General features: G+C 37.0%; 1 protein-coding gene across 1 annotated transcript; it reads left to right on the forward strand.

Moving 5' to 3' along the window:
- The first annotated feature begins 1,562 nt into the window (after positions 1-1,562).
- Positions 1,563-25,717, forward strand: tpd52 (tumor protein D52). The gene is made up of 6 exons (XM_081377520.1): positions 1,563-1,791; positions 16,951-17,072; positions 17,702-17,850; positions 18,118-18,219; positions 23,259-23,307; positions 23,384-25,717. Exons 1-6 carry the CDS (start codon positions 1,773-1,775, stop codon positions 23,504-23,506), a joined length of 564 nt encoding a protein of 187 aa, XP_081233646.1. The 5' UTR covers positions 1,563-1,772; the 3' UTR covers positions 23,507-25,717.
- The last annotated feature ends 1,446 nt before the right edge of the window (positions 25,718-27,163 follow it).

A 27,163-nucleotide genomic window follows, 5' to 3' on the forward strand; every position in this document is an offset into this window, starting at 1 on the left:
GTCAATGACTGCACCCATTTTCCGCGTGCTTTTTCATCTATAGAGCTACACGTCTCGAACCAATAAGTCCTTGTATCCCTTTCACGCCCTCCGCTGTGCTTGACATTAAAGACGTCGCCCCATGTTTGTCGCGTGAGTCGTGATGATCGGGACAGGTGGGATGGTTGGCGTTATAATGAGATCGTGCATAGGTGCATAGGACTGATAAGGTTTTCGATATCAATATCTTGAGTCATCGTTGTAAATGTAGTTTTTGATCCATTGTTTTAATACACTTTAATCAATTCCGTGAAATTCAGAAACTTTAACAACACCGTTTTGTCAAATACTACATTATCTTAGTGAGCTTGATTTTACGGTCACTGTGTTTTATCGAATTGTGTTTTCATTTGTTTTTACACGTTCACATAAATATATTTTTTCTATACACGGTAAAAAAAAACCTAGGTTAAATAAAAAGCGTCAAGTTTAATTACGCTGCTGCTTAAATTAATAAATTAATTGCTACATTAAGGAAAATGTGCCTTTTAAGTAGCCCAAATCAAAGTGGTCCAAGGTAGCCTACATCTAGCGAAGTTCAATGCACTTTTTCAATTATTTTAAATGTATAGCCTAAGCCTACTGATGAAGGGCATCGAGTTGAAACCCATATATTTTAGTTAAAACTAGCCTACTAATATTATTTTGAAGAAACTGAGATGTTCTTACAATATAATGATGTAAATATCATCAGTTTTAAAGAATACACATTAGTTCTAGTCGTATTTTATATAGGAATTATGATGTGGGGGTTCAAAAAACATCCAAAAACAAACATATAGTAAAAAATATACTGTAGGATTAGACTATTAAATCCTGTTACCCAGTGGGTGGCGTAATTTCCTACAGTACCAACATGATTGACGATTTATAAACCAGCAATAACCGCCTACTGTTTCCTCTGAATTAAAGGCAAAATAGTTTCATTTGGAAAGTATTTTTCTAGGGAAAATAGGTAACTTTGAGCCCACCCTGTGAACATGAAGGACTTATCTCATTTGCTGATAACTATCGCTATCATGTCGAAATTAGAAAGGTAAAATGCGTGTTATTCACGAACTAAAATATATCAAATTAATATTAGTTAATGCCTGGTGAAAAAAACAAACCCGAATGGTTTCCTCGTTAATTTAAACTGTTATTTTCTTCTCTTCTCTTTTTCATAAAGAGAAAAGACTGCATTTAAAAAAATAAATAAAAAAAATGCAATAGCAATTGACATGCCTCTAGTTATTTTTATTTTACTATGCAAATTTGTTTATTTAAAATTATTTGTAATACATTTTAGTTATTTTTGTAATTATACGTAGATCACATTATTTATTATTTATGTCAACAGACCAATATTTATTTAACCTGCATGGAGGAAAACTAATTTCTAAATTAGCCAATATTTTATAGTTAATTGCCATAAATATGAAATATAAAATGGTTATTTCACATATAGGTCATATCTAGTTTTTCATGTAATTAACATAATAACTAATAATTTAGAATAAATTATTGTATCTTTAGTCATCAGTGGGCGCGCCAGGTGGGACCTCGTGCCCGTCTCTGTCTGTTTACATCTCTACGTGCTGTGCGTCATGACGTCACTCGACCCCACCCCACCTCGCGCATCAGCAGCCTAGAATGCAGTGGCAGCTTTGAGCTCAAATTTGCAAGATTGAAGTGGGAAAGCGGGACCGCAAGGATCAGAACAATTCACAACATACAGAATCCGCAAAGACAGGATGGAGGAAGCCGATCAAGGTAGATGAATTCTTTTGACAACGTGACATGACATGTCGCCACAGATCAGAAATGCAACAAAACTCAACTTTCAGAAGTTAGCTAGCTTGTTTGTTAGCACAGCCAACAGCTGGTAATGGAACAGAGGTTGTTTAATTATTATGAATATTGGTTATGTGACAGTCAGTCATGATATATATTTACAGGGATTTTACTCGGGTTATAGCATTTGTGCACATTTTCAATAGTTCGTTTCTAATAATTACCTGCGTTTTTAAATACTGTTAAAACTTATTATGGACCTACCAGAACCATAGTCTCCCACTATCCATTATCCAACTGCAAAACTTGATTTATTTTTGTAAATAAGGATGTTTGTGACTATTTATTTAACTTGCGTGGGCTTAACTTGCTTGCAGCATCATTGAAACATATGTTAGCTTTAAACACCTGCTGTAAATATGCTGCTATTGATGAACCTTCTCTTTTCATCTCTGTATTAGCCTATTTCCAATCTTCTATCGTGCCTATTCCGTTAATTGAGTTAGTCTTTGAATGTCTTGCAGATAAACCATCTTTCTATTTTAAGTTGACAATATGACCAGGGAAGTATAAAATAAAGCATAGAACACAGTTTATGGTATCACTATTTTGATAGCTTTCTTCCTCTTCTTTATCATCTCATGTTTCTTATTCCCTTTGTTTGATGTCATTCATATGCAGATTATGGACCTAAAAATGAGAATTTATGTTATGATGGTTAAGGTCAGATTATCAGCAGGATCATACTGTGTGTGTGTGTGTGTGTGTGTGTGTGTGTGTGTGTGTGTGTGTGTGTGTGTGTGTGTGTGTGTGTGTGTGTGCATCATATACCTGATCATTATATAGTAAGTTTTTTGCCAATGTGTTCCTTCTGATATGATCTGGCTAACTTGGGTTCCTGTTCGGGCACTGCATCATTGCGTAAATAGTTGGCTTAGATGACATAGTTTTTCTGCCGTGTGCTATTTTTCCAACTCAAAGTGTTCTCAAATTGTGTTCAGATGCCTGGCGTTGAGGTTATCATCTGGCAGGAAATGCATTAGCCTTCACTCTATTGATTTAGACTAGTTTAGTCTAGTCTTTGGAATTTAGTGTAGTCCTAGATTAGATGTTGTCCTCTGTTTTGATGTAATATTTTACTGAAAAAAAAAAGTAAAACAAATATAGTCTATATATGCAAGTACATTGGTACAGAATTTTACGATTTATGATCCTGTTTTTGATCAGCATTGATACTTATTATTATAAATGCAAAATCTTTGCTGCCTTACTGAACATATATAAATATATAATTATAATATAGCTATGTAATCTCTGTACAGCTTTTCCTCTGTAGGGGCGTGGAGATGCTTGAGCCTTTCCGAGCTTCTCAGGCCATATAATGCTATAATACAAACCTAAATGTTTCTCAGATCTTGTTCATATGAGGATGACCAAGTATTAATTTAGGCAAAAAAAAAAAAAAAACAGATTCAAGACATTGCCCTTGTTTAACAATATAATAAAGGTCTAGCATATACAGTCGTGGACGTCACTAAAGGTCACATCGTGCTTTGTTTTCATAGTCCTTTCTGACCTCCTGACCATGTTGTCTTCTTCCTGGTCTCCGCCCTGCTCCGCTCGGCCTGTTCTCTCTCATCCCTCCTGGGCTGCAGTGTGTCGGTGAGCAGCCTCCCCGGGAGCCAGAGCCTTCCTGTCTGAGTCTTCTGCTCCCCTCATCTCATCTCTCTCACGCAGGGCAGCCATCTGCTCATTTTTTGCGTGCCCATGTCTTTTTTGCAGCTGGTGCCCATGGGCCGTTGTGCAATGTGACAAGCAAAGTGCTTGACAAAGCCTGAGATGATTTGTTTACCGTAGGTATACTGACCTTATGACCCATGTCATCGTATGAATCCTATCAAGTGCCAAGAACTCAAGTTAGTAAATGTGTCTATGATTTGCAGAGTGATTTAGTATTGTTGCATCAGTGAGTGAGTCATCAATGAAAGACCTTTCGCACAAGCTATGGGTAATCCTGTGAATTAGGACATCTGATCTAACGCTGTCAAAATCAGAATATGTTTTTAATTTATAGTTTGCCTCTGCAGTCACCAGTTGCTAGTTAGTAGATCTGCACGCTGTTCTCCTTTTGCTGTCATGGCAACATAGGAAAATAAAAAAGATGAAAGACTAACAGAACTACAGGGAGCTGCAATCAAATCTTCTGTAGCCAATGTTGTTGCATTTGTTCTGTTATGAATTGCAGATTTTGCCTGAATCCGTTGGGTGGACTTCAGCAATTCAAGGTTGAAAGTTTACTTGATCGCCAACAGCTAGCAGAGAATTCTTTTGATCTCATTGGTGGAAATTTCCACTCCTGGAGTTTGTTGGTGTGCTGCAGTTTTTAACTCTGTCCAGTCTGCATGTTTTAACAGTTATGCTGTTACTTCTTCATCTTTTTGATGTCAGTTCACTGAAAACATCAGAACTCAAAGCGGAATGTTGGATTCGTGATGGCTTGAGTCGGGTCATTTCCGTGTTTTTATGCGAAATTGAAGTAACACAGACTGGAAGCTTTTTTTTTTTTCTTCTTTTTTTAATTTTAAAGAAGGTATTTCAGATATTGCTCCAAATACTCTCCTTGTTCTCTAAGGCTACATATTTGTCATTCTTTTCTCTGTCTTGGTCTGTGCGTGTACAGATGCATTACACTACTGTTCAAAGGAAGATTTTTTTTTTTCAAATTGATCAAAAGTAACAATAGAGACACATTTTTTTCTAAACAATGTAATTAAAAAAAAAATGCTGCTCTTTGGACCTTCTATTCATTAAAGAATCTTGAAAAAAATGTTTCAGTTTCCACAAAAATAAAAAAATGTTTTCAACATTGATAATGAGAAATGTTTCTTGAGCTCCAAATCAGTATATTATAATGATTTCTGAAGGATCATGTGACTGAAGATTGGAGTAATGATGCTGAAAATTCAGCTTTGCCATCATAGGAATAATACTGTGATTTAAAGGACTAGTTCATGTTCAAATAGTTCACCTGACAATGCTGTCATCATTGAAGGCTGGAATACACTATATTATTTTAAAGGTCCCGTTCTTCGTGATCCCATGTTTCAAACTTTAGTTAGTGTGTAATGTTGTTGTTAGAGTATGAATAATATCTGTAAAATTATAAAGCTCAAAGTTCAATGCCAAGCGAGATATTTTATTTAACAGAAGTCGCCTACATCGAACCACCCGTTTGGACTACATCCCTCTACTTCCTTCTTTAATGACGTCAGTAGAACAGTTTTTTGACTAACCTCCGCCCACAGGAAGGTGGCAAAATCGTAACACTAGGGGGGTCCGGGGGCATGCCCCCCCGGGAGAAAATTTTGTACATTTTAAAGATAAATTCTAGCCTGGGAAAACCCAGACTACTTCCGGCGAATTTTAATTCTCTCTTCAGGATAGTCTGGAGAAGAGCCCATTCAAACTCATTACTGTGCCGCTGAAATCGCGGCACCAATCAGAAAAGTTTGGGGAGGAATTTACATGCAACGCATTCTCATCCTATGGCGTCATAATACTGACGCTTTTGAAATTTCTTTAATATCGGACGCAAAGGGCACCCTTTAGCGTCAACATGTGACGCCGGTTGCCGCCGTGAAACATCACTCGTTTGAATCATAGACAGTATATAAACGAATCAATTATCGCGTCTGTTTTGAGCAATTTAAACTTACCGTTTTCGTTAAAACCGGAGCAAAGAACAACACTCGAAGCATACGTCATCCCCTTCATCGATCTGATTGGTTTTAAGACTATACAATAGCGCCCAGATGAATTTGAGCTACGTCAGTTGGTAACGCCCCTTTGGAAATGATTTGTATACATAGCTTCCCCAGACCCTATACTCAGTTTCAACTGAGAAGGGTCTGGTTTTAACCAGGCTAGATAAATTCCTTAATCTGGTGCACTTTGAGTCACTCGAATCTGTTGTTAAAAATAAATAATTATCCACCCGCCAACCACCCATATTCTTTGATTTAGATATCTGCATCTGATCATCACATTACAATTATTCAATTAAGCATGATAATATGGTAACATATCACACTGAAGTAGGCTGATTTAAAATTAACATTTATTTAAAATAAAAGTTCTTCTTTTGGCAAAATTACATTTCCTTTATAGCCTAAACAGAGGCTTTACTCCCTTTAAACTTAAATTGTCAATGTTTCATTTTTGAAAACACTCTTATCGGAATAATTTTTGTACCTTTATAAAGCATTTTCCCCTAATTTTATTTAATGTATGCTCTAAATTTCATTTCAAATTCTTACATTTTATCAATACATTCAATTAAAATAATAAGACACTAGGCTGTTACCAATCAAATTAAATAATTTACATTGAAAAATTATAACTGTATTAAATGAGATTATGAGATTGTTTTAAATATTTTTTGAATATACAAATAAGGAATGTTGAAAAGAATTCTACTTTATGAAACTAAACCGCCAGTAGGAGGCGGCAGGCGGCCGTCTTAATGAGCGAGTCATTGAGTCATTCATTTAAACGATTCGTTCAAACGGCTGATTTATTCAGAATGAGGCGGTTTAATAATGGGTAATTGAATCTTTGACTCGAGTGATTAGTTCAAAACGCTGAATCATTCAGTAATTAATCATAGATGCGTGTTGCTGTGAGATGCGCTATGGTTCTATTGTTTGGAACTATTTTCGCTGCTGAAACAGAACAAAAACAGTCATTGCGTCTAAAAATGTAAGTAACTTAATTTTAACTATTTGTTTATTGAACTGTAATGAAATCAATATCTCGGTTTCAATCGTGATGGCATTCAGGAAAACAGCACTCTGGTCGTGTGTAGCCTATATAACGTTATTGTTTCTTAACTATAATTAATATGTTATAAATAACTGCGCGAACCTCAACAGCGTTGTTACCGTCCGTACATTAGGTAAGTTACCATGATGGGAGTTCCGTGTCTTTATTACACTCAACACATTATAATGATTTATCTGTCTTCCACCCTTGATTGAATGGAATGTTGTTATTACTTGGCCCACTCGACCCGCGGATTATGATCCGTGCAGCACTATGGACACAAGCGGGAACCGCAACAGAACCGTCACGGTGGAAAAAGTGTATATGAGCACGTGACTGTTTGTCCGAGTTTTGTCGAGAGGCGGAGGCGGCACGAAATTTGACGGAGGCGGCCGCCTCATAATTGTCTATGCGGGAAAAACCCTGGGAATGCTCCCTCAACTCTACCGAAATTCGTTTATGTACTTGCGCACTTCTAATAACTTACTGTGTTTACTCAGCTCTTACGGTGATTTTCTGAAGTAAAACTGACGCTTCATCTTTTGTGTGATGTACAATAAACTTTATTAAACTCATCAGTATATGTTTGATCATCATTCGGACCTGGTCCGAAACAGCAGACTTGTAGGCTATTAATAAATAATAGATACATAAAAGCAGATGACAAATACGTTATAATAATCGTAATTAAACTACTAAACTATACCTGTTCCATCTCTATACAGCACTTTGACTCTGTAGGCATTATAGTCCGACTCGAAATGAACACCGTTACTGAGAGTTTCTGATATTATCATCATTCCGTGAGATGAAATTGTCCTGAGAGACTGAGCGCGAGCTCATGAAGCTCCGCCCCCTGGGCCGTCCAGCAGCAGCTTATTTGCATTTAAAGGGCACACACTAAAACAGCGCGTTTTTCTGAGCCCCAAAAAATGACAATTTAAACATGCTGTAAAAAATGATCTGTTGGGTATTTTGAGCTGAAACTTCACATACACACTCTGGGGACATCAGAGATTTATTTTACATCTTGTGAAAAGGGGCATAATACGGGACCTTTAAAAAAGCTTGCTTCTGTCAAACACACACACACACAACTTAATATTACAGAATGTTCTGGATGATCTTTTCTAAAATGGGGACAAGTGCTATTGATTGTTGAGCTCTAAAAATGAAAAAGTCACTTAAAGTACTTGTCTGTCACTTTAAATGCTCTAGCTCATTACAGCTGGATGGATTCTGATTGGCTGTCAATGTTTTTATCGTTCATCAGCTGGATGGATTCGTTTTGAAAGTTATTCCAACAATAACTTTCTCTGCTATTCTTTAATATTGAGAACGATTTTTAGAACTATATCTTTATCGTTATCTTTATAGTTACATGTGCACTGTATTCCAAGTCTTTTGGAGCCTTCATATGATAGCTTTTTTTGTAGAAACAGACCACCATATAAAAAATAGACCACATTTAGAAAACATCCAAAAATAAAGATTTAAGTTTTTGATCTGTTCCTCACACAAAGCTGTTATTAAATATGTTTATTGTAAATTAATGATACTTGGCCTAAATTGTACTTTTTTGGAGCTTAATAGCAGTTTATGGAGAACAACAGAAAGAACATCCTTCTTTTGTGTTTCACATAAGAAAGTCAGTCATTTTGAATTACATGAGGGTGAGTAAATCATGACATAATATAGATTTTGTGTGTGTGTGTGCGTGGCTTATGTTTATGAGTGTCTGTGGGCCTGAAAATTGGCTCTTACTCTTTAAGACCGCCGAACCTATACTAATTGTAAAAGTGTGGTTGTAAATTACAAAAAAAATCACTTATCATACAATTCTTTACTGAAATAACACGCATTTATTTCACTGATAGACTGTTATCCGATTATGCAATATCTTCCTGAAGCGTCTGTGTGAATGGCTCACATGTCCCTTAATCACCTTTCACTTATAGTTGGAGTGTAGCAGTAGAACCGCTTTCTCACTGTTTCCAAAAGATGGTTTGGATAATTAAAACAACAAGATCTTTTTTTTTATGACATTAAACTGAATAACTATTTTGTCCTTATTTTAAATGTGTCATTTGTCTTATTTATTGTATTTTTCACATGACTGAGAGTTTTGGCCTAATAAAGGTGTGGACTAACATTGCACTGAGGGGAGAAAGTTAAGGCCTCGCTGTGACCCTCCAACCCTCTGAACTGATCCTCTTTCAGTCATGTAAACACAGACAATTTTGAACACCCAACCTTAAGATTGTTTGTTTGGGTTGGTAGAAAATAATGCCTCTCGCATACCATGTCAGTAACGTGTTAAGCTAAAAATTTCCTCCATTTTCCCATTAGTCATGCTTTTGACAATTCTTACACCCTTTGAAGAAATCAAGTTGCCCTTTTCTACCACCATATAGGCTGCTAAACCTTTTCCATTTGCCACCTCTTATTCCCCTATGTCTGTTGCAGGCTGCTAGAGTCGCACTCTGTCTGTCCCATGATTCTCGTTTGTCCCAATCACGAGATGCAATGTGCTTGGAATAACCCAGTAATTGATTAGAAGCTGTGGTTTATTAGGTGCTTCAAATGTCCTCTTTGTTTCTTTACTGGGGTGTTCATGTTCTTGTGCTCTCTGAGCTTAAATGCGAGTCATACGAGAGCCGGTTCAGAAGGGTTCCTGATGTTAAAGTGGCACGAGTCCATTGAAAGGCTTTTCCAGCTCTATATGAAGTCATGGGATTCCACGTCCATCCTATTATTGGCATTGTAAAAATCACTGCCACTCCATGTGGGGTCATGGATATGTTACTGGGCCAGAGGCAGAAGTTGGCATGTATCTAGTTAAATTTGTGTTGTTTAACAAAGAGTTTTGTCAAAGCAAATGTGTGATTATTGCTTATTTCCTCTTTTTAAAAAACAATACTTCTCGTCCGTTTTTTAAAATGGGAAGTCCAGCACCTTCTTTCATTGAATATCTCTGTTCTGTTTCCGCTGTTTTACATTGTCATAGACAGGTCCTCCTAACATGAAGGTTGGGGCTTGTCACGTGATCTGAAACTCTCCCACAATGGACCAGGCCCCTGTAAAGCACATGAAAAAAGGCTTTGTCTGAACTTGCCAACATGTGCTGAAGTGTTAATGAAAATTTATTGTATTAGGTTCGTGTGAAAATGATTTGGCATGCAAAGGAACATAAATAAAAAATTTCTATGGCTGCAGATTGCATTCAAGTCTCTATTTGAACATCTGCAGGCTTTGGTTGTGCAATTTAATCTGGATGGGAGCCAACAAGGACTTTGGTGAAAGGCAAATATCCGGGTACTAACCTGCAGACAGCAGTGCGGAGGCGTCAAGGTTCTGCCGTCCTAGACGTGCGTGGTGAATGTAGTTAGTGTGTTAATTGACGTGCACGTGTGTTTGTCACTGCTTGGCTCTTGTATATGAATACAGCTGAAAAGAGTCCCGTGACTCTCTTTATAACCTGATTCTTTGTGTATTTGACTGTTCTTGCTGATCTCTGGGGAGAACAGACCTGTTTCACGTAAGAAAGCAACTGTAGTCTGGCATCTATGTAATTCCAGCTCCTCAGGGACAGTGCTGTATAGAGGGTGTGTCATACATAGCATGTAGTATTGTATTTTAAAACCAGGGGAAATGAAAACTGGACTGCGTTCTGCTTGTGTCAGGTGTTTCCGCACCAGTAATGGTAGTGGCATCAAATGGAATTTCAAGGATTTTGTTGGGAATATTAGGAATACTGTGATGATTTGAGCATTCTTTTTATTTTACTATTTTGTATTGTGATTTTTTTTTTTTGTGAGTTCATTTAACCACATCTGAGCATTAGATTTAGTCCTGTCCCATAGTGGGATTATTGGACGAGCAGGTGTTGCTATATCAAGCTGTTTAAACAAACAGGGCCATGTAGAAAGTGTTTACACTCTTTGTAGACATGTGCTCATAAATAAATGAATATCACAATATTTACAACAACAATAAACATTTTTGCATGCATATTTTATATATATATATATATATATATATATATATATATATATATATATATATATATATATATATATATATATATATATATATATATAGTATAGTAAAAGTATTTATTATTGTAAAATATTTAAAGTAAGCATTTATTTTATTTTTAATGTCACCATAAAATTAAAAGGACAATTCTTTTTTTAATGGAATTTTACAGTGATTATTTTAAATATAATTTAAATTTAAATTAATGTTTATATTTTCTTTAATATAAAATTATTAAATTCTTTAATTAAAAAAAAATATTTCCTTTTCCCCTCGCAATGACATCTCTGATGTTGTGTGCACCAGTGCAAGTACGGGACAGTAATCTATCTTCTCCAACAATCTGTCGCTCACATGAGATCGCAGCAGTTAGTAAACGACAACAATCCTTTCAATTCCCAATGGACAAAACCAAGTTCTAATCTTCATTCTTTTCTTGTTCGAGAAGCCTTTTCACTCTGACATTATACACACACACACGCATGCCTTTGCGATTATGTTTTGATAATATTAATAATGATCTTCCACAGTTTCATAAAACCTATAAAATCTGCATTCCTCAATATAATGCAGCATGGATGGAATATGTTTGCAGTATAATGGTGCCGAGTGTGTGTTGGCCTATATGGATCAAACCATAAAGGTTGAATCCACTGCGCTTGGCTGAATCCATTTCAGCATGTAGCCTAATGGTTTGTGCAGCTGGTGTGTATCTGAAGCGGTGCGGAGGACCTTTGTGATGGATTAGGGCTGTAATCTGGGCCACCACAGATTACAGCTTCCTTTCGTGGGCTTGCCCCAGTGTCATGTGACCAGGGGACAAATGGATCTTCATTTCCAGTGGATGTGGATAAATGGAGGGGGCTGAGCATGAGAAAGCTGAAGACGATGGCGATTGCTTTTTTCAGACCTTGAGAATCTGGCATTTTTACAGGATTGTCTACAATCCCTATGAGGACAGTTAAGATTACAGCTGGGAGTGTCGGCTCGTGACGGAAATAGATCACTCTGGAGAGGTAACTTATTAACGCGCTGCCATCGTTGTCTTGTGCTGGACATCATGTGAGCCTGCGGCTTCCCTGCTAGCGCTGCAGGATCAGCAATACACACTTATACTCGCAACCGTAGCTAGCAAATAGGACAATCGGCACAGTGATCCTAACACGCTCAGTCACATGCAATCACTTAGTGTCCAGGGAGCTTCCTGTTCATGGGCAGCATGGAGGAACCTGTCGAGGAGTACACGTCTCCGTTCAACTTTGAGCAGGGAGTGAACACTAGCTACTTCTACCTGTCACCCAAAGAGAGTTTCACTCCCCCTGGCTCACCCGTACCATCGCTCAGAGGTAACTGTGTTTGTTCAGGTGCTGAGTTGATGTGTTTGTGTGTTTAGGTGTGGACTGGTGTTTGTCAGTGTAACAGTGAGAGACAAGCAGTGTTACGGAGAAAGAGACAAAGAATGTTATTAAAAGTACGTAAGAGCCCTCTTCCTGTCAGTTGCTGATGTTTTGGAGAAGCTCAGCCTTCAGGAGCAGATGCTGTTCATGTGGGCCGTCAGGTTGCAGAATAACTCCCAAACACTGGGATAGGGCCATCTCTACTAGACATTCACTCTATTATTTTTTATTATTTATTGTTTCTTCCCTGAGATCCACTTATAGTGGTTGTAATTTGTTGTAATGTGTCTAAAACACATTTTAGTCATATTTAGTTTTTTATGCCATTTTATATGTTTTGGCTGTTGTTGTTAGAATAAAAAAAACAACAACTTGTGTGTATGTTTGAAATTTTTTTTTTTTTTTTTTTACTAGGGCTGGGACGATACACCCATCTCCCGATTCGATACTATCACGATACTTGGGCACCGATACGATATGTATTGCGATGATTTTATTTTAATTTTTTTTAAGAATTGCGATTCTACAAGTATTGCGATTCGATATTGCAATATATTAAAACAAATTTAACACTAGACCATCGGGAAAAGTTAAATCATACACTTATACAGACTGTACATGATGTATATAAGATGAGTCATATTTGCAAATCCTCACATCTTTCTGACTTTTATTTCAGAAGCATCATACAATACTACATTCTCTTGAATAAATGATTCAATAACAAATACGTTTTAACAGTTGTCGCCACTTAGTGGCTAAACAATGTAATCGATAAACGCGTTAATTTAAGCACCAAGTTTCTAGAGCTATCGTAGACATCAGTGTTCATATTTGAACATGATAATTCTTCTATGATCATTTTAAAGGGATAGTTCACTTTGAAATTAAATTTTTGTATGTTTTAGCTTACCTCAAGGGCATCCAAGATGTAGGTGTCTTTGTTTCCGCAGTAGTTTCAATTTTGATATTTTTAGGTCAAACCGTTCTTGTCTGTCAGTCATATAATGAAGGTCTATTGTCACCACCTCAAAGAGCATGCACAGAGAAGTCCAAATTAAACAATTACCCATCGTAAGTACACAATGATGGCCTAAGACACGAAACGAGCGGTTTGTGTGAGAAAACGAACAGTATTTATATTGTTTTACCTCTTGTACACTTTCCGGCGCTTGCGCAGACTAAGCCAGAACGCGCGCACACGTCACACACCAGGAAACGCGCGCGCCCTCAGATCACTTGGACGTGGCTGTGTATAAGAGGTAAAAACGATATACTGTTCGTTTTCTCACACAAACCGCTCGTTTCGTGTCTTAGGCCATCATTGTGTACTTACGATGGGGAATTGTTTAATTTGGACTCTGTGCATGCTCTTTCAGACAGTGACCATAGACCTGCATTATATGACTGACAGACAAGAACGGTTTGACCTAAAAATATCAAAATTGAAACTACTGCGGAAACAAAGGCACCTACATCTTGGATGCCCTTGAGGTAAGCTAAAACATACCAAAATTTAATTTCAAAGTGAACTATCCCTTTAACTATTGCATCACAGAAATAATGATACTATGAAGTTGACACTCAACACTCATAGATAACGACACATTTCATCCTCTGTTTGGAACGAAAGTGGCTAACTTCTGTCAACCTCATCTACAAGCAAGGACAAAAATAAAGCAATTGAATTTGAATTAATATCGATTCTGGAATAGAAAAACCGATTTTAGAATTGTAAAAAAAAAAAAAAATTGCGATAGCTAGGTGAATCGTTTTTTTTTTCTTCCAGCCCTACTATTTACACCCCCTTCAGATAAGGAAATATCAGACTGAATAAACCAGGGAACTTGTTCGAAATAAAACCAGTTCCTCCTTTTTATCAACGGGGTCCTGTTGAAGGATATGCAGAGCTGTAGGTGCTACACACATCCAGGAACGGCACAGAGTTTGGCAAACTTGCTTACACATTATAGTCAGTTTCTCTTGTGCTTAAAGGGATACTTCACCCAAAAATGAAAATTCAGTCATTAATTACTCATGTCATTCCAAACCCGTAAGTTTGTTCATCTTCAGAACACAAATTAAGATATTTTTGAAGCTTTCTGATCCCCCATAGACAGAAACGCAATTACCACTTTCAAGACCCAGAAAGGTAGTAAAGACATCGTTAAAAAAGTCCATGTTACTACAGTGGTTCAGTGGTTATGAAGCGACGAGAATATATTTTTTTTGTGTGACTTTTCAAAAATGACTTCTCTTCCATGTCAGTCTCTGACGCTGTTCATGTTGTAAACGCAGTGCAGCGCTTCCGGGTTCTACGCTCGAATGAGCCACAAATGTTCTTTGCATTAAACCTGTTTATGCTGCAAAACAACTCTATAGATGAACCATGCTTTCAGGCAGTGCTCATCCCGGCTCAAGTTCAGTATGAAGTTCAGCCATTGGATATAGTCATAATTACTGTGCAAGTGATGTAATGTGAGTCCCCCGGTAAACTACTCAACTGTCTCAAATCGACCGTTGAACTTGGATGACACTGTCAGTGTTCCTTTCCCATGATGAATGAACGTGACACCTGTGTCAGTGCGCTAGTGTGTAACTCAGAGCGTACTATAACAGTCAGCAGGTGTAGTTTCAAAAGAATTGTGTTTTGAGAGATAATGGTGTATTTAATAGACATTGTGAAAGTGAACATAGAAGGTGGGAAAAGACTTTAATTTATTCAAACTGAAAATTACTGCTACTAATTTAGGAACGTTCACCCTCCCACTTAGCCAAAACTTGTATGATCTGTATTTAATTCATCCTGTTCATATTAGTAGGAAAGTAACCAATTCATATAATCATTGTTCAGTGCATTTCAATAACTTTCTGTTAATAATTGTATTATATTATTTCAAAGTATATCATATCAAAGTATGGTTAAAAATACTTTCCTACTCGCATCAAGTCGCAAAAGTCTTGTCAAGAGACTTTAAACACACCACACACACACACCACACACACACACACACACACATTTATATATATATATATAGATAGATATATAGATAGATAGATAGATAGATAGATAGATAGATAGATAGATAGATAGATAGATAGATAGATAGATAGATAGATAGATAGATAGATAGATAGATAGATAGATAGATAGATAGATAGATAGATAGATAGATAGATAGATAGATAGATAGATAGATAGATAGATAGATAGATAGATAGATAGATAGATAGATAGATAGATAGATAGATAGATAGATAGATAGATAGATAGATAGATAGATAGATAGATATAAAATGGGGTGGGGGAATTTGTTGTGAAACAAGCTCTTCACTTCTGTTTCTAATTACCTTTGTGGCAAGTTAAAGTGGGAGGTCAGCCTACCAGTTTTTCCAGAAATACCAAACAAGCTGCTCACAAATGAGTTGCACACCTTCCTCATGTGATGCAACTTTAAATGCAGTTTCTTCCTCAAAACACGTCTCAAACCTCCCAGCTGCAAGCTGGAACCTGAATCTCTGACTTGACCTTTAGGCATAAAATTAGGTCCATCAAATGGACATGAGCAAGCTTTGATTTTTATTATCATTTAAATGTTTTATGTTTTTGGCCAACCGAAAAGACTGATTATTTTAAAGCTCAGGGATCAGTGTTTAACAAAGTGAATGGTCTTATCAGGTAATTTTGTTAATCCAATAATTATGTAAAGCCCAAAAACACTGATTTGATTAAATGAGAACAAGAACATCAGCTGATAACATTACAGTGTACTATACAGTGTAGTGCAGATCTATTCATTCAGGGCTGTCATATTTTTGTCAGTTTGATTGACAGTGTTGAATTTTTGGCCTTTCTACCCAGTTATCAGCCCACTGAATAGTGTCATCCAGGAGTTTTATTCTTTATTTTGTATTTCCATTGCATGGGCTGTCAGTGGAGGCATCAAAGTACATCTTCCAGACAAGCGTGAGCCCTTGGGTGGGTGTCCATCATGTGACAAGCACCTTATAAAGTTTTAAAGTTCTTTGGCACATGACTTCTCTCTGCCCTCCTCATCTTCCTTTATGTTTTTCTTTCGCCTCCTGGTGATGTCTGACTCAACAGAATGTCTAAATCAGAACCAGAATCTTCTCTGGACACTCAGACAGTTCAACTTGAAGTGAACTAAAACTTACTTGATGCTAAAATTCATAGCACAAAGAATAAGTTGAATTGGTTTCCGGAACTTCTAATTGTTTTACCATAAGAAAGCCCATTTCTGCATCAGAATACAAAAGTACAAAGGTGATTGCCACTCACAATGTAACTTTTTATGTTAATGAAAAATATAAATGAAAAAAATATAATGTGACTTTATTTCTTGTAATTGTTTGTAACTTAATATCTCACAATGTGACTATTGTAATTGCGACTTTTTTCTCTGAACTGTAAATTCACATATCACAGTGTAATTTTATTTCCTGTAATGTGACTCATTATTGTAACTAAATATCACATTATGACTTTCTTATAATTGCAACATAATTAGAACTATATCTCAGTGTGTAATTTTATTTCCTGTAAATGCGACTCATCTCATAGTGTGGTTTTATTTCTTGTAAAGTGACTTTTTTTCATTATTGTAACTAAATATCACAGTATGACTTTCTCGTAATTGTGATTTAATTAGAGCTATTTCTTGTAATTGTGACTTCTGTTGTAATTTTAATTTTATCTCACAGTGTGACTTTTTTGTAACAGCAACTTTTTTTCTAATGTATTTACAGTGTGACATATAAAGTGTCTCACCATTCCATTGCCCTTTGTGGGGTTAAAACCTGCAGCCTTTTCTAAGGCCAACCATTTTAAAATATTTCATAGCGCATGTCTTTGTTTTTGTAGGGACCCAGAGGCCAGACTTCATCCCAGAAGTAGGCGAAGATGCAGTGGATGCAGTACCCTGTTCTCCCTGCACAGCCCTAACTGAGAAAGAGCAAGCAGATCTCTGCAGTGAACTAGCTAAGGTCGACATCATTCAGTCTAGTTATATTTCAGATTCCAGCCTGTCTCAACAACATCTCTGAGATTCTCTCAGGACCAAGTGTGGTTGATTCTCAAGGCTAAACTCATTTTGCAATGCCCACTCTCTTCTGGACCAGTCTCTAACGGTACGTTCACACGGGGCGTCAGCGTCAACGCTTCCCATTGACTTTGAATGGGTGACGTCAAGCGTTGCCGAAAAGAATTGTGGATCCGTCGGCGGTGCTTCACTGGCATTGCTCGCGGCAGAAGTTGAGAATTTTTCAACTTCTGCCGCGAGCAACGCCAGTGAAGCGCCGCAGACGGAAGCGTCAGCCAATAGGATCGCTCTATGCAAATACAGTAGCCAGGCGGCAGCCAATCACGTTCATCCTGTTCAAGAGCTGCAAACTGAGGATACATTTTAAATTTCATTGGCTGACGCTGCTATGACCATGGTGTCAGTGCCAAACTTCAGCCACGCCTTCCGTCAAGCGTTGACGCTGACGCCCCGTGTGAACGTACCGTAATAGATGAGCTATATCAGTGATTTGAATTTTTTGGAGTCTTACACATTTTTATTTTGACCATATTTTCCATGTCAGATGAATTCTTCTGTCCTGTTTCCCTACAGGTGGAAGATGAGATCCAGACTCTTTCTCAGGTGCTGGCAGCCAAGGAGAAGCAGGTGGCGGAGATCAAGCGGAAGCTAGGCATCAGTCCACTCAACGAGTTTAAACAGAACCTGAGCAAAGGCTGGCAGGAAGTCACCACCTCCACTGCGTACGTGCCCTCACTCGCCTAAGGCATCTGCGTGCCTCCCGCCGCCTCTCGTACTGCTGCTGCGGAGCGACTCCATCTGTCAATGCTTTTGCTGTGCATTCACACTTGCTTTTTGACTGAATTACATTAAAGAAGTACAGTTGTGAACATTATGACTTTACTAGCGCGCTCCAGCTGTTAGAATGACATGATCTGGTGTTTTACGGTTAAGTTGTGCTGTTGTTAACATTTTCTCTATTCATCTACCCCCCCATTTGTGCTGGACAGGTATAAGAAGACCTCAGAGACCCTGTCCCAAGTGGGTCAGAAGGCAACGACAGCGTTCTCCAGCGTGGGCTCAGCCATTACCAGAAAGCTGGAGGACGTAAGGTGAGAAGGGAAATTGAAGTCCTTGTCCAAGTTATCATCCTTTGATTTAACTATCCCTTGTACCCTTTTGACCTAGTAACAAATGAATGAATACTCACTAATAACTACTAATAATGTCTGTTCTAAACCACTTTGTTTTACGTTCACACAGCATCAGATAATGTTTATCACTCCTGTTTGGAGTTCTAAGTTCAAGAATGTGACTACTTGAAGGAGTCACAAGTGCAATTTGGGAGGTTTTGTGGTCCGAGAATGAGACAAAACTCCTGTTAAATGCTGGGTGGAGTTGTAGGAGTTTTCGACAATGTCACTAAATTAAATCTTTAAATGGATAGGTCCCCCCATAATATATATTGAAAGTCCATGTAACCAAAACCTTTATACTTTTATTCAAATATAAACATTGATCAATACTCATACATGTAGCTCATCAAATATGGTAAACTGAGCTTCCATTCTCTTTAAGGTCTCAATTGAACATTTTAATATGTGCTTTATTTATCTGCCAATGTGTTTACAGGCATTATTTGAGACAATTGAGACTTGAATTCAATGATCGGATTTTACAGACAGTATTCAGTCTGCTTCATCTGTGTGAACGTAGCCATTGTGATAACCACTTATACATACATGTGGCTTTAGCATAACACTACTGGACAAAATGGCAAAGGACTGAATTTTGCACCCACACACAGTGAAATTACCAAAATCGAGGTAGAATAAAACCATTAACCATAGACACCCACATCATACACTGAAGTCAGAGGAATTGACATATGCTCAATTTCACCATCTTACGACACTCTTGCTGCAGCGCTGGCAACATTGTTAACTGTTTTCGCTAATGACACCTCTGCCATTTACAGATTACAGTCATTTTCCAATTCTTTTGGGTAAGACTGTTTACAGAGGCTTCAAACAAAAGCCGGTTATTTTGGCTGCTACACCTCTTCGTAGTGTGATGAATGGTTTTATAGTGTGGCATGCACTTGGAGGTAGTGTTAGTCTCCCATTTCTTCCCCTGCATGTTTCAACATTGCATGCATACTTTTTCTTCTCAAACCTTTACTTTAAAGGGTAAGTTCACCTAAAAATAAAAAACATGTCATCAATTACTCACCCTCATGTCGTTCCAAACCCGTTAGACTTTGGTTCATCTTCGAAACACAAATGAAGATATTTTAAGTTAAATCTGGATCAGCGGACATAAACAGAAGGTCAACCGTACTTGCACGATGCGTAAAAACAAACCTCATTGGTTCTTGCGGAAGCTCAAATGTGCTGCGTAACATTATGAACAAGTACTATGAACCTCATTGGTTCTCGCACGTCAAGCAAGCATGATTGAGCTTCCGTTTATCATAACTGATGTGTGCGTTAATGAATGTTTATATGTGAATAAAAGCCTTAATTTAATCTGTTCATCATATAAAGTGATCGTGACTCTTCAGGAAATTTGGACTAAACCACTCTGTTCATCATCTATTTATGAACTTTTTGTGGCATCAAAGTGGTAGTTGCTTGGACTGTCAATGGAGGTGCAGAAATCTTTCAGATTTATTAAAAATATCTTACAAAAGTGTAATGGGTTTGGAACGACATTAGGGTGAGTAAATTACCATAGTGTATGAAAATTTGCTATATAAAATAAACTTGCCTTGCCTAAATGATGACAGAATTTTCATTTTTTGGGTAAACTAACCCTTTAATGTATAAATGTATCATTTACATCATTCCATATTACTGTTTTTCTTCCGCTGAACACAAAAGGATACATTTTGAAGAACTGTTTTTGTCCATACAATGAAATTCACTTGGTCCATAAGATCATTTTTCAAAATATCTCAAATCTCGAAAAACAGTCAAGTTTGAAGTAAATAATGACAATTTTCTAGCCTGGTTAAAACCAGACCATTCTCAGTAGTAACTGAGTTATGGTCTGGCAAAGCTTCATTAATAACTCATTTCCAAAGGAGCGTCACCAACGGACGTCGCTCAAATGCCTCTGGGCGCAATTGGATAGACCTAAAACTCCTAAAACCAATCAGAGCGATCGTCATTGTGTAAAGCCATATGCTGCGTCCCAGTTCGCCTAAGTTACACTACGCCATAAAAGTATGTACTCTTTTTGTGAAGAAAAGGTATTTACTTTTGAATGTGTAGCAAAAAAGTAGGCAAGCTTTGGGACATACTACTTCGTCATCTTTATCTGCATCCTGTCACGTAAACTGACCTGTCAATCATCTTGTCACAGTTAAAATCCTCTATTAAATCTAATTTAATTTCCTACCGTTTCGGAGAGAAATGTAGTAGCACGTTCATCTGCCAGTGGGTCTTTCATGGAGACTGTCCTCTCATGTGTTTGCAATTTTGCAATTTGAATATAATAATGCATTTAAAAGTTGGTGCGCTTCACCAACGGACGTCGCTCAAATGCCTCTGGGCGCAATTGGATAGACCTAAAACCAATCAGAGCGTTCGTCAGCGTGTAAAGCTCACCTCAACGTTTCTGATTGGTGCCGCGATTTCTACGGATTAGAAATGGACTTGAATGAGCTCTTTGCCAGACTACTTGCAGAACAAATGTAAATTTGCCCGAAGTTGTCTGGGTTTTCCCAGGCTAACAATTTTCACTTTTAGGTGAACTATTCCTGTAACTAACTTAAAAAAAAAACGGATTATGCTTTTAAAATTGATCTTGTCATCAAAGAATGAATGAATAGAAGTCAATAAGATGATTTCCCATCAGTCTTATGCAAAGACTTGTTTTCTGATTTTTCTCCTGCTTTCTGTCATCATCTCTCATTGTTTCTCAGCATTCTTCATAGTGTACGTGCTCATATCCCACACGAATCTATCGCTCTTCTGGCTGTCGCTCTGCTGAACAAATCATCCTCTCTGACAGTGATGCAGACATGTTTAAACCCTGTTTATTCCCTGCTAATTCTCTCACACACCCTATTCATCCAAACTGGGCGTCCCAGCTGTGGTGTGACTCCGAGTCAGTGATAGCGGTAATAAAGTCTTAAACCCCTCATGGATTAAAGCCTTATACTCATACTCAATTTCACGCAGCATGAAGGGCTGAGGTGTTTTTTCATGCTGATTATGAACTCATAGACATGTGTAGGTGCATGACTTTATTTCCCCTCTTGTAATGCGTCTAATACTCACAGCTTTAGCTAACTCCTATTTGCTCTCCTCTGCTGCTGACGGATAGTATACGCTCCATACAGCACTCGGCTAGCATGCCAGTGATGAGGTAAGGAACAGTTCTGGCAGACCCACATAATCCTCTGTATTTCACAGGAATACCTGATTCTGATTGCTCAGTTGTGGCATTCTGTGGTCAGATATTGTTTTATAATGACGTTTCGTTGTATAATAGAGTGCAATACTTTTTAAACAGCGCTAATTCGGGAAGTATTTTTTTTTCCATTCATTTAGAGATTTTATAAAAAGTCTTTGTTAAAGAGTTATAAGCCATGAATCAAGTCAACCAGCTACGAGGTGAATCATAACACTACAAACTTTGATTTGAAGCAAAAAAGTAATTGAAAATTGGTCAAAAATGTACTTAATGACTTTAGTGATAGAAAGAACTGCAATCCCATGAAGAATTGCAAACAGAATAAAAAACAATGAAGAAATGTAAAACTACTCATATAAAAGCAATATATTTTAAGTTTATATCATCAATATATCATAAATATTCAAATATAATTATTTAGAGAGCGTAGAGAAACCGACTTGATTAAATTTCTGGTGCTTCATGGGAGTGGGCGGAGCTAACAAGATCATTTGGTGGATTTGGCTTGTTTCAACACTGATTGGTGTTTTTTTTTTTTGTTTTTTTTTGTACAGCATCATGGGTAATGTAGTTTTTCAGCATGAATTTAGTTTTAAAATGATCTTGTTTAACAGCTAAGTTGAAATAAACAATAAGTTGAGATTCATAAACACCCACAGTTCATTGTAATAATCTCACATTTAGCATGTTGTTTAGCTAATTCTAATCCATTGCCATTCAAATTAAATTAAAATAAATTAATAGTGGCACAATAATTGAAATTAAGTTGAAATAGCAAAAGACTGCAATTTAGTCTGATATGTGCCACGTTTCAATACGCAGTAAATGCTAATCCACTCAAACTCCATATCTACATGTTGTTAACAAGCGTCTTTTTTTTTTTTTAACTTGACTTTTAACATTTGCATAATTTCCAACATTTTTGTGGACATAAATTTAACCAACTTTGTAACAAGAAGCATTTCTAAACCTGTTGTCAACTAAACCCAGATTTAAAGGTGTCCAAAATATTAGCTCAAAGGTTTAACATTTGAAAGTAAAGAATTTAAAACATTAGTATTGTAACTGTAGTGTAAAATAAAATTATTTTGCGTTACAAATATCCCTTTTTTAGTTTATTAGTACAATTGTATTCTTACAAACATATTTCGGTCTTCATTTTTATCCATCCATGTTTTATCAGTATAAAAAAACTGTATATAAAAGCAATGTTATTAGTATTGATTATTAATTGTGCAGCCCTATACTGTAAATGAATCATTTTAAAACAAAAACATTCGAAATAAACACTCACTAAAGCTGTTTTCCTGCATGTCATGTAGGTGTAATTGAGAACACAATCGCAAAAATTTGGAATATTAACCAACAACCAGAACCGTGAACATGCATATTTGTTGTTAAATTGTAGAAATATTAACCTAAAATCTCAGGGGCTGTCAAGTGCTTGGCATAATGGACTCCTTATCTATAGAGAGTATGTGCTGCTAGCTCAGATTGTGGCCAGAATGAATCTTATAAAGCATCATTTTGTCTCCTACTGTTTGGAAAGACCTCAGGATTGTGTCTGATACATAAAACTATTGCCTAAATATGCAGCTCTTTAGGATTTAGAGCACAGCCATAGTGGATTAAAGGCTGCAAAACATTTGATATACTGATATACTGCTTTTCCATTTTGATTGTGAAGTGTGAAGATTCAATCTGTTTTAAATCATCTCATCTCTTGCAGGAACACACCCACCTTCAAGTCATTTGAGGAGAAAGTGGAAACCTTAAAGGTGAAGGATAATATCAACACACTGTGTATGTGAGTTGAAAATGTGGAAAATCCCAGTCTCATTTCTGACTTTGCAGACTAAGATGAGCCCGACACCATCGACAGGCGATATCGAAGAGGTTTCAGACTCCACACCTGACGGAGAGCCCGTGGTCGAACAGCCAGAGGGAACGCTTCTACCAGATCAACAACCGCACTGAGGATCCAGCCTCAAACGCTTCTCTCTCGTTCTCCTTCTACTTCACAGCATAGTTACAGTGAGCTTTGCTTTGTGGCCATTTTTTGTCTACTGGAGTCTGGTTGATCTCCGGACGGGACGTGGTAGTCCTACACTGGAGCAGATGTGTCGGAGATGTATGTTCAGGCTGTCCTTCAAAGGTCCCTTTTGAAGAAAAGTCATTATAAAAAATTTGAAATATATAATTGAATTTGATTTTCCTTATTTCTGTACATTTTCTGTAACACATCCAACTACTTAAAATCACCAATCACCAGATTTCGTTGTCTGTGTGTATAGTTATTTTTCCATTTTAAAACAAATGCCAAAAATGCAGAACATGAGTTATGTCTCTAAGTGTGTACTTTAAACTTAAGGATTTTGCATAGTAAGTATGTGTATTACTTTAATACAAAATATGATCAAACTGTAGTGGCGTTACACTATTTCATTAATGTTTTTCTTTAGTTGGTAAAATGAGCATACTTGTGTGCTGTTTGACTTTATTTTCGTAGCGCTTGGATAGTCGCACCACTGAGACCCCAGTGCCTTTTGTTGCTAAAGATGAGGTGATTTAAAGGGATAGTTAGCCCAGAAATTAAAATCATTTACTCCCCTTTAAGTTGTTCCATACGTTTTATGCTGGACACAAAAGATATTTTGAAGAACATGAGTATACTATCCCTTTAAACTCACTTTGAGGGCCTGTTTCTGATGGCTCTGTAATCATCTCCTCAGATGACAGGACATACTATGAGAGGGATAGACATCATAGTCTCCTAGACTATATGACACCTCTTCCCTGTTGTTTTAAACTGTCTAATGCAGCCAAAGTGTTGATATAAAATGATTAGTTTTAGATCCAGCGCAACTACAGTAGGCTACATACTATTTCCAAGCACTAATTCTAGTATTATTAATGGATCCGCTTACACTAATGCCTGCTGTCAAATTCTTAACCTACAAATTAAGTTGATGTTATAGGTTAAATAAAGGTATATTTTTTATTGATATCGTTTGAGTTTGTAGATATTTAGTCAAATTTATGATTATAGTAAGGTGCAGGGGCTTCTGCATGTGGTACTTAACTGGTTGTTGCGTTCAAAGGAGATGCATTAAAGGGATACTCCACTTTTTTGGAAATAGGCTCATTTTACAACTCCCACAGCGTTAAACAGTTGAGTTTTACTGTTTTCGAATCAATTCAGCCGAACTCCGGGTCTGGCGGTACCACTTTTAGCATAGCTTAGCATACATCATTGAATCGGACAAGACCATTAGCATCTCTCTAAAAAAAATGACCAAAGAGTTTCGATATATTTCCTATTTAAAACTTGACTCTTCTGTAGTTACAACGTGTACTAAGACCGACGGAAAATGTAAATTTTCTAGGCTGATAGGAACTATACTCTCATTCCTGCGTAATAATCGGGAATTTTTGCTGCCGTACCATGAGGAAAAATATCGAAACTCTGGTAATTATTATTATTATTATTATTATTTTGAGAGAGAGAGAGAGAGAGAGAGAGAGAGAGAGAGAGAGAGAGAGAGAGATGCTAATGGTCCTGTCCGATTCAGTAAACTATGCTAATCTATGCTAAAAGTGGTACCGCCAGACCCGGAGATCGCCTGAATGGATTTGAAACCGGTAAAACTCAACTGTTTAACTCTGGGGGAGTTGTAAAATGAGCCTATTTCCAAAAAAAGTGGAGTATCCCTTTAATATCATTCTGGGCTCTTAATTTGAGTGTACTTTCATGTCTTGCATTTTGCTTTGATATACCGAGACAAACAAATGTTTTATGCTTGCTGCTATGCTATTATATATAATATATATATATATAATATTAATATGAAAAATAGTCAACAGTAATCTGTTTAAAACAACGTTTGTGTGTTTTGTGTTGCGACTTACTAGATGGAGGGTGGAAATTTCCAGTGCGACCAAAAATGTTTTAATGTATCTCCCTTCTGCCTCACTGATGTCATATTGTAGCTCAGGTGTTGTTTCCTCTTTCCTCACATCGTCTTTTGAATAATGTTGCTTTTCACTGAATGTCGCTAATTGGCTTTTGTTTTGGGTAGCAGTTGTATTTGAATATGCTGTCGTTCATTTATAATTAGCACCCTGAAAGACTAGAACTACTTTAATATAAGCATTTGTTCCTTATGTCCGATGCATAATAAAGCACATCACACACTGTCTTTGTCCAAGCAGTCATTCTTTGAAATGTTGCAGCAACTCAATGCAGCTGTGCTACCGCTACAAAACACCAGATGGCGCCATAATGTTTACTTTCTCAAGGTGACTTTAATATGTCAAACTAAAAGATTATACATCCTGCATTTTTTAATGGGTTAATGTAATCATTTTGTATTAATTAACGCTGTAGCCTACTGTATGTAACTGAGTCGCATTTATAATTGACAGTTGGCAACTAAATGACAATTCAGACGTTACATTTTTTGTCATTTTATCTTTGAATAGGCCTATACACTTGTAAAAGTCTCTAAAAACTGTTTTATTTTCATACTATTTTCAAGCCCATCACTGGCCTACAGTCCACATGAATGCAACTGAATTCACACAGGTCGTGTCTTTGTAGTCTATAAACATACACTAAATCGACATCTTTACCATTTTTACAGGGAAGAAATCTATTAGGCTATTAATCTCAAACATTTCCCCAGTCAGTATTTCGAAATGGTTATATTTCATACATAATATCCAAGAGACTATTTTAATTAGTCGTCTACCATGGGGTCTGCAAACACTCAAAAACTTGAAAGCTTTGTGTGCAATATTTTTTCTGACCGAAGGCTGTTAATTAAGTAACAATTCAGTCTGCAACCTATTATAATCAAGCCCAGTTTCTGAAATAAGCAGGCCAATGTTATATTAAGATTAATAAACACACCAGCAGACATCGTATAGTAAACAGCTGCCGGGGAAAAAAAATCTTTTTATTTTTTCATAACCAATAACCAGGAGCTCATATGAACACAGGCACCTTCGAAAGGTCTTTACACCAAAGAAAACAACAACAGCGGCACTGACGAGCACCAGAACATTGTCACCGTAGCACAATTACAATGGCAGTTTCTATTTACACACAGCTCAGAGTAAAAACTAGTACAGCCAGCAAGTGAGATAGATAATAATAATAACAGTCACCAAGTGTTTTCTCCCTCAGGAAGAGGGAGATGAAAATCTATTCAACTTTGGGGAAAGGAAAAGAAACAAAACGATGCATTTAGATAAACATTGTACATATAGCAAGTGCTTTGAGTTAATGTATTGCGATATTTTATCAACTTCCAGATAATGAAATATCATCAGTTCCATCTATGGTCCTATATCCACAGACGAGACTTTAGTGCGCGTAAATGCGAGCGGAGTAAAAAATAATTTATTTCCGTCTATTACGAGTTATATTTGTCAGGTGTAGGCTAACTGTTACTGCGCGACCCTGTGCACTAAAGCGTTAAATTGCATAATTGTATAGAGTGAACACAGACTAGACTCTCACAATGACAAAATAGTAGCATGAAGCCTTAAAAATATCCTCTAATTAAGGCCCTCGTCTCTGCTGAAACTTGACACCGTTTAACAATAGGGCTACATTTTTTTTTTTTTTTT

Source organism: Scardinius erythrophthalmus, assembly GCF_964197995.2.
Source record: "Scardinius erythrophthalmus genome assembly, chromosome: 10".
Lineage (NCBI taxonomy): Eukaryota > Metazoa > Chordata > Actinopteri > Cypriniformes > Leuciscidae > Scardinius > Scardinius erythrophthalmus.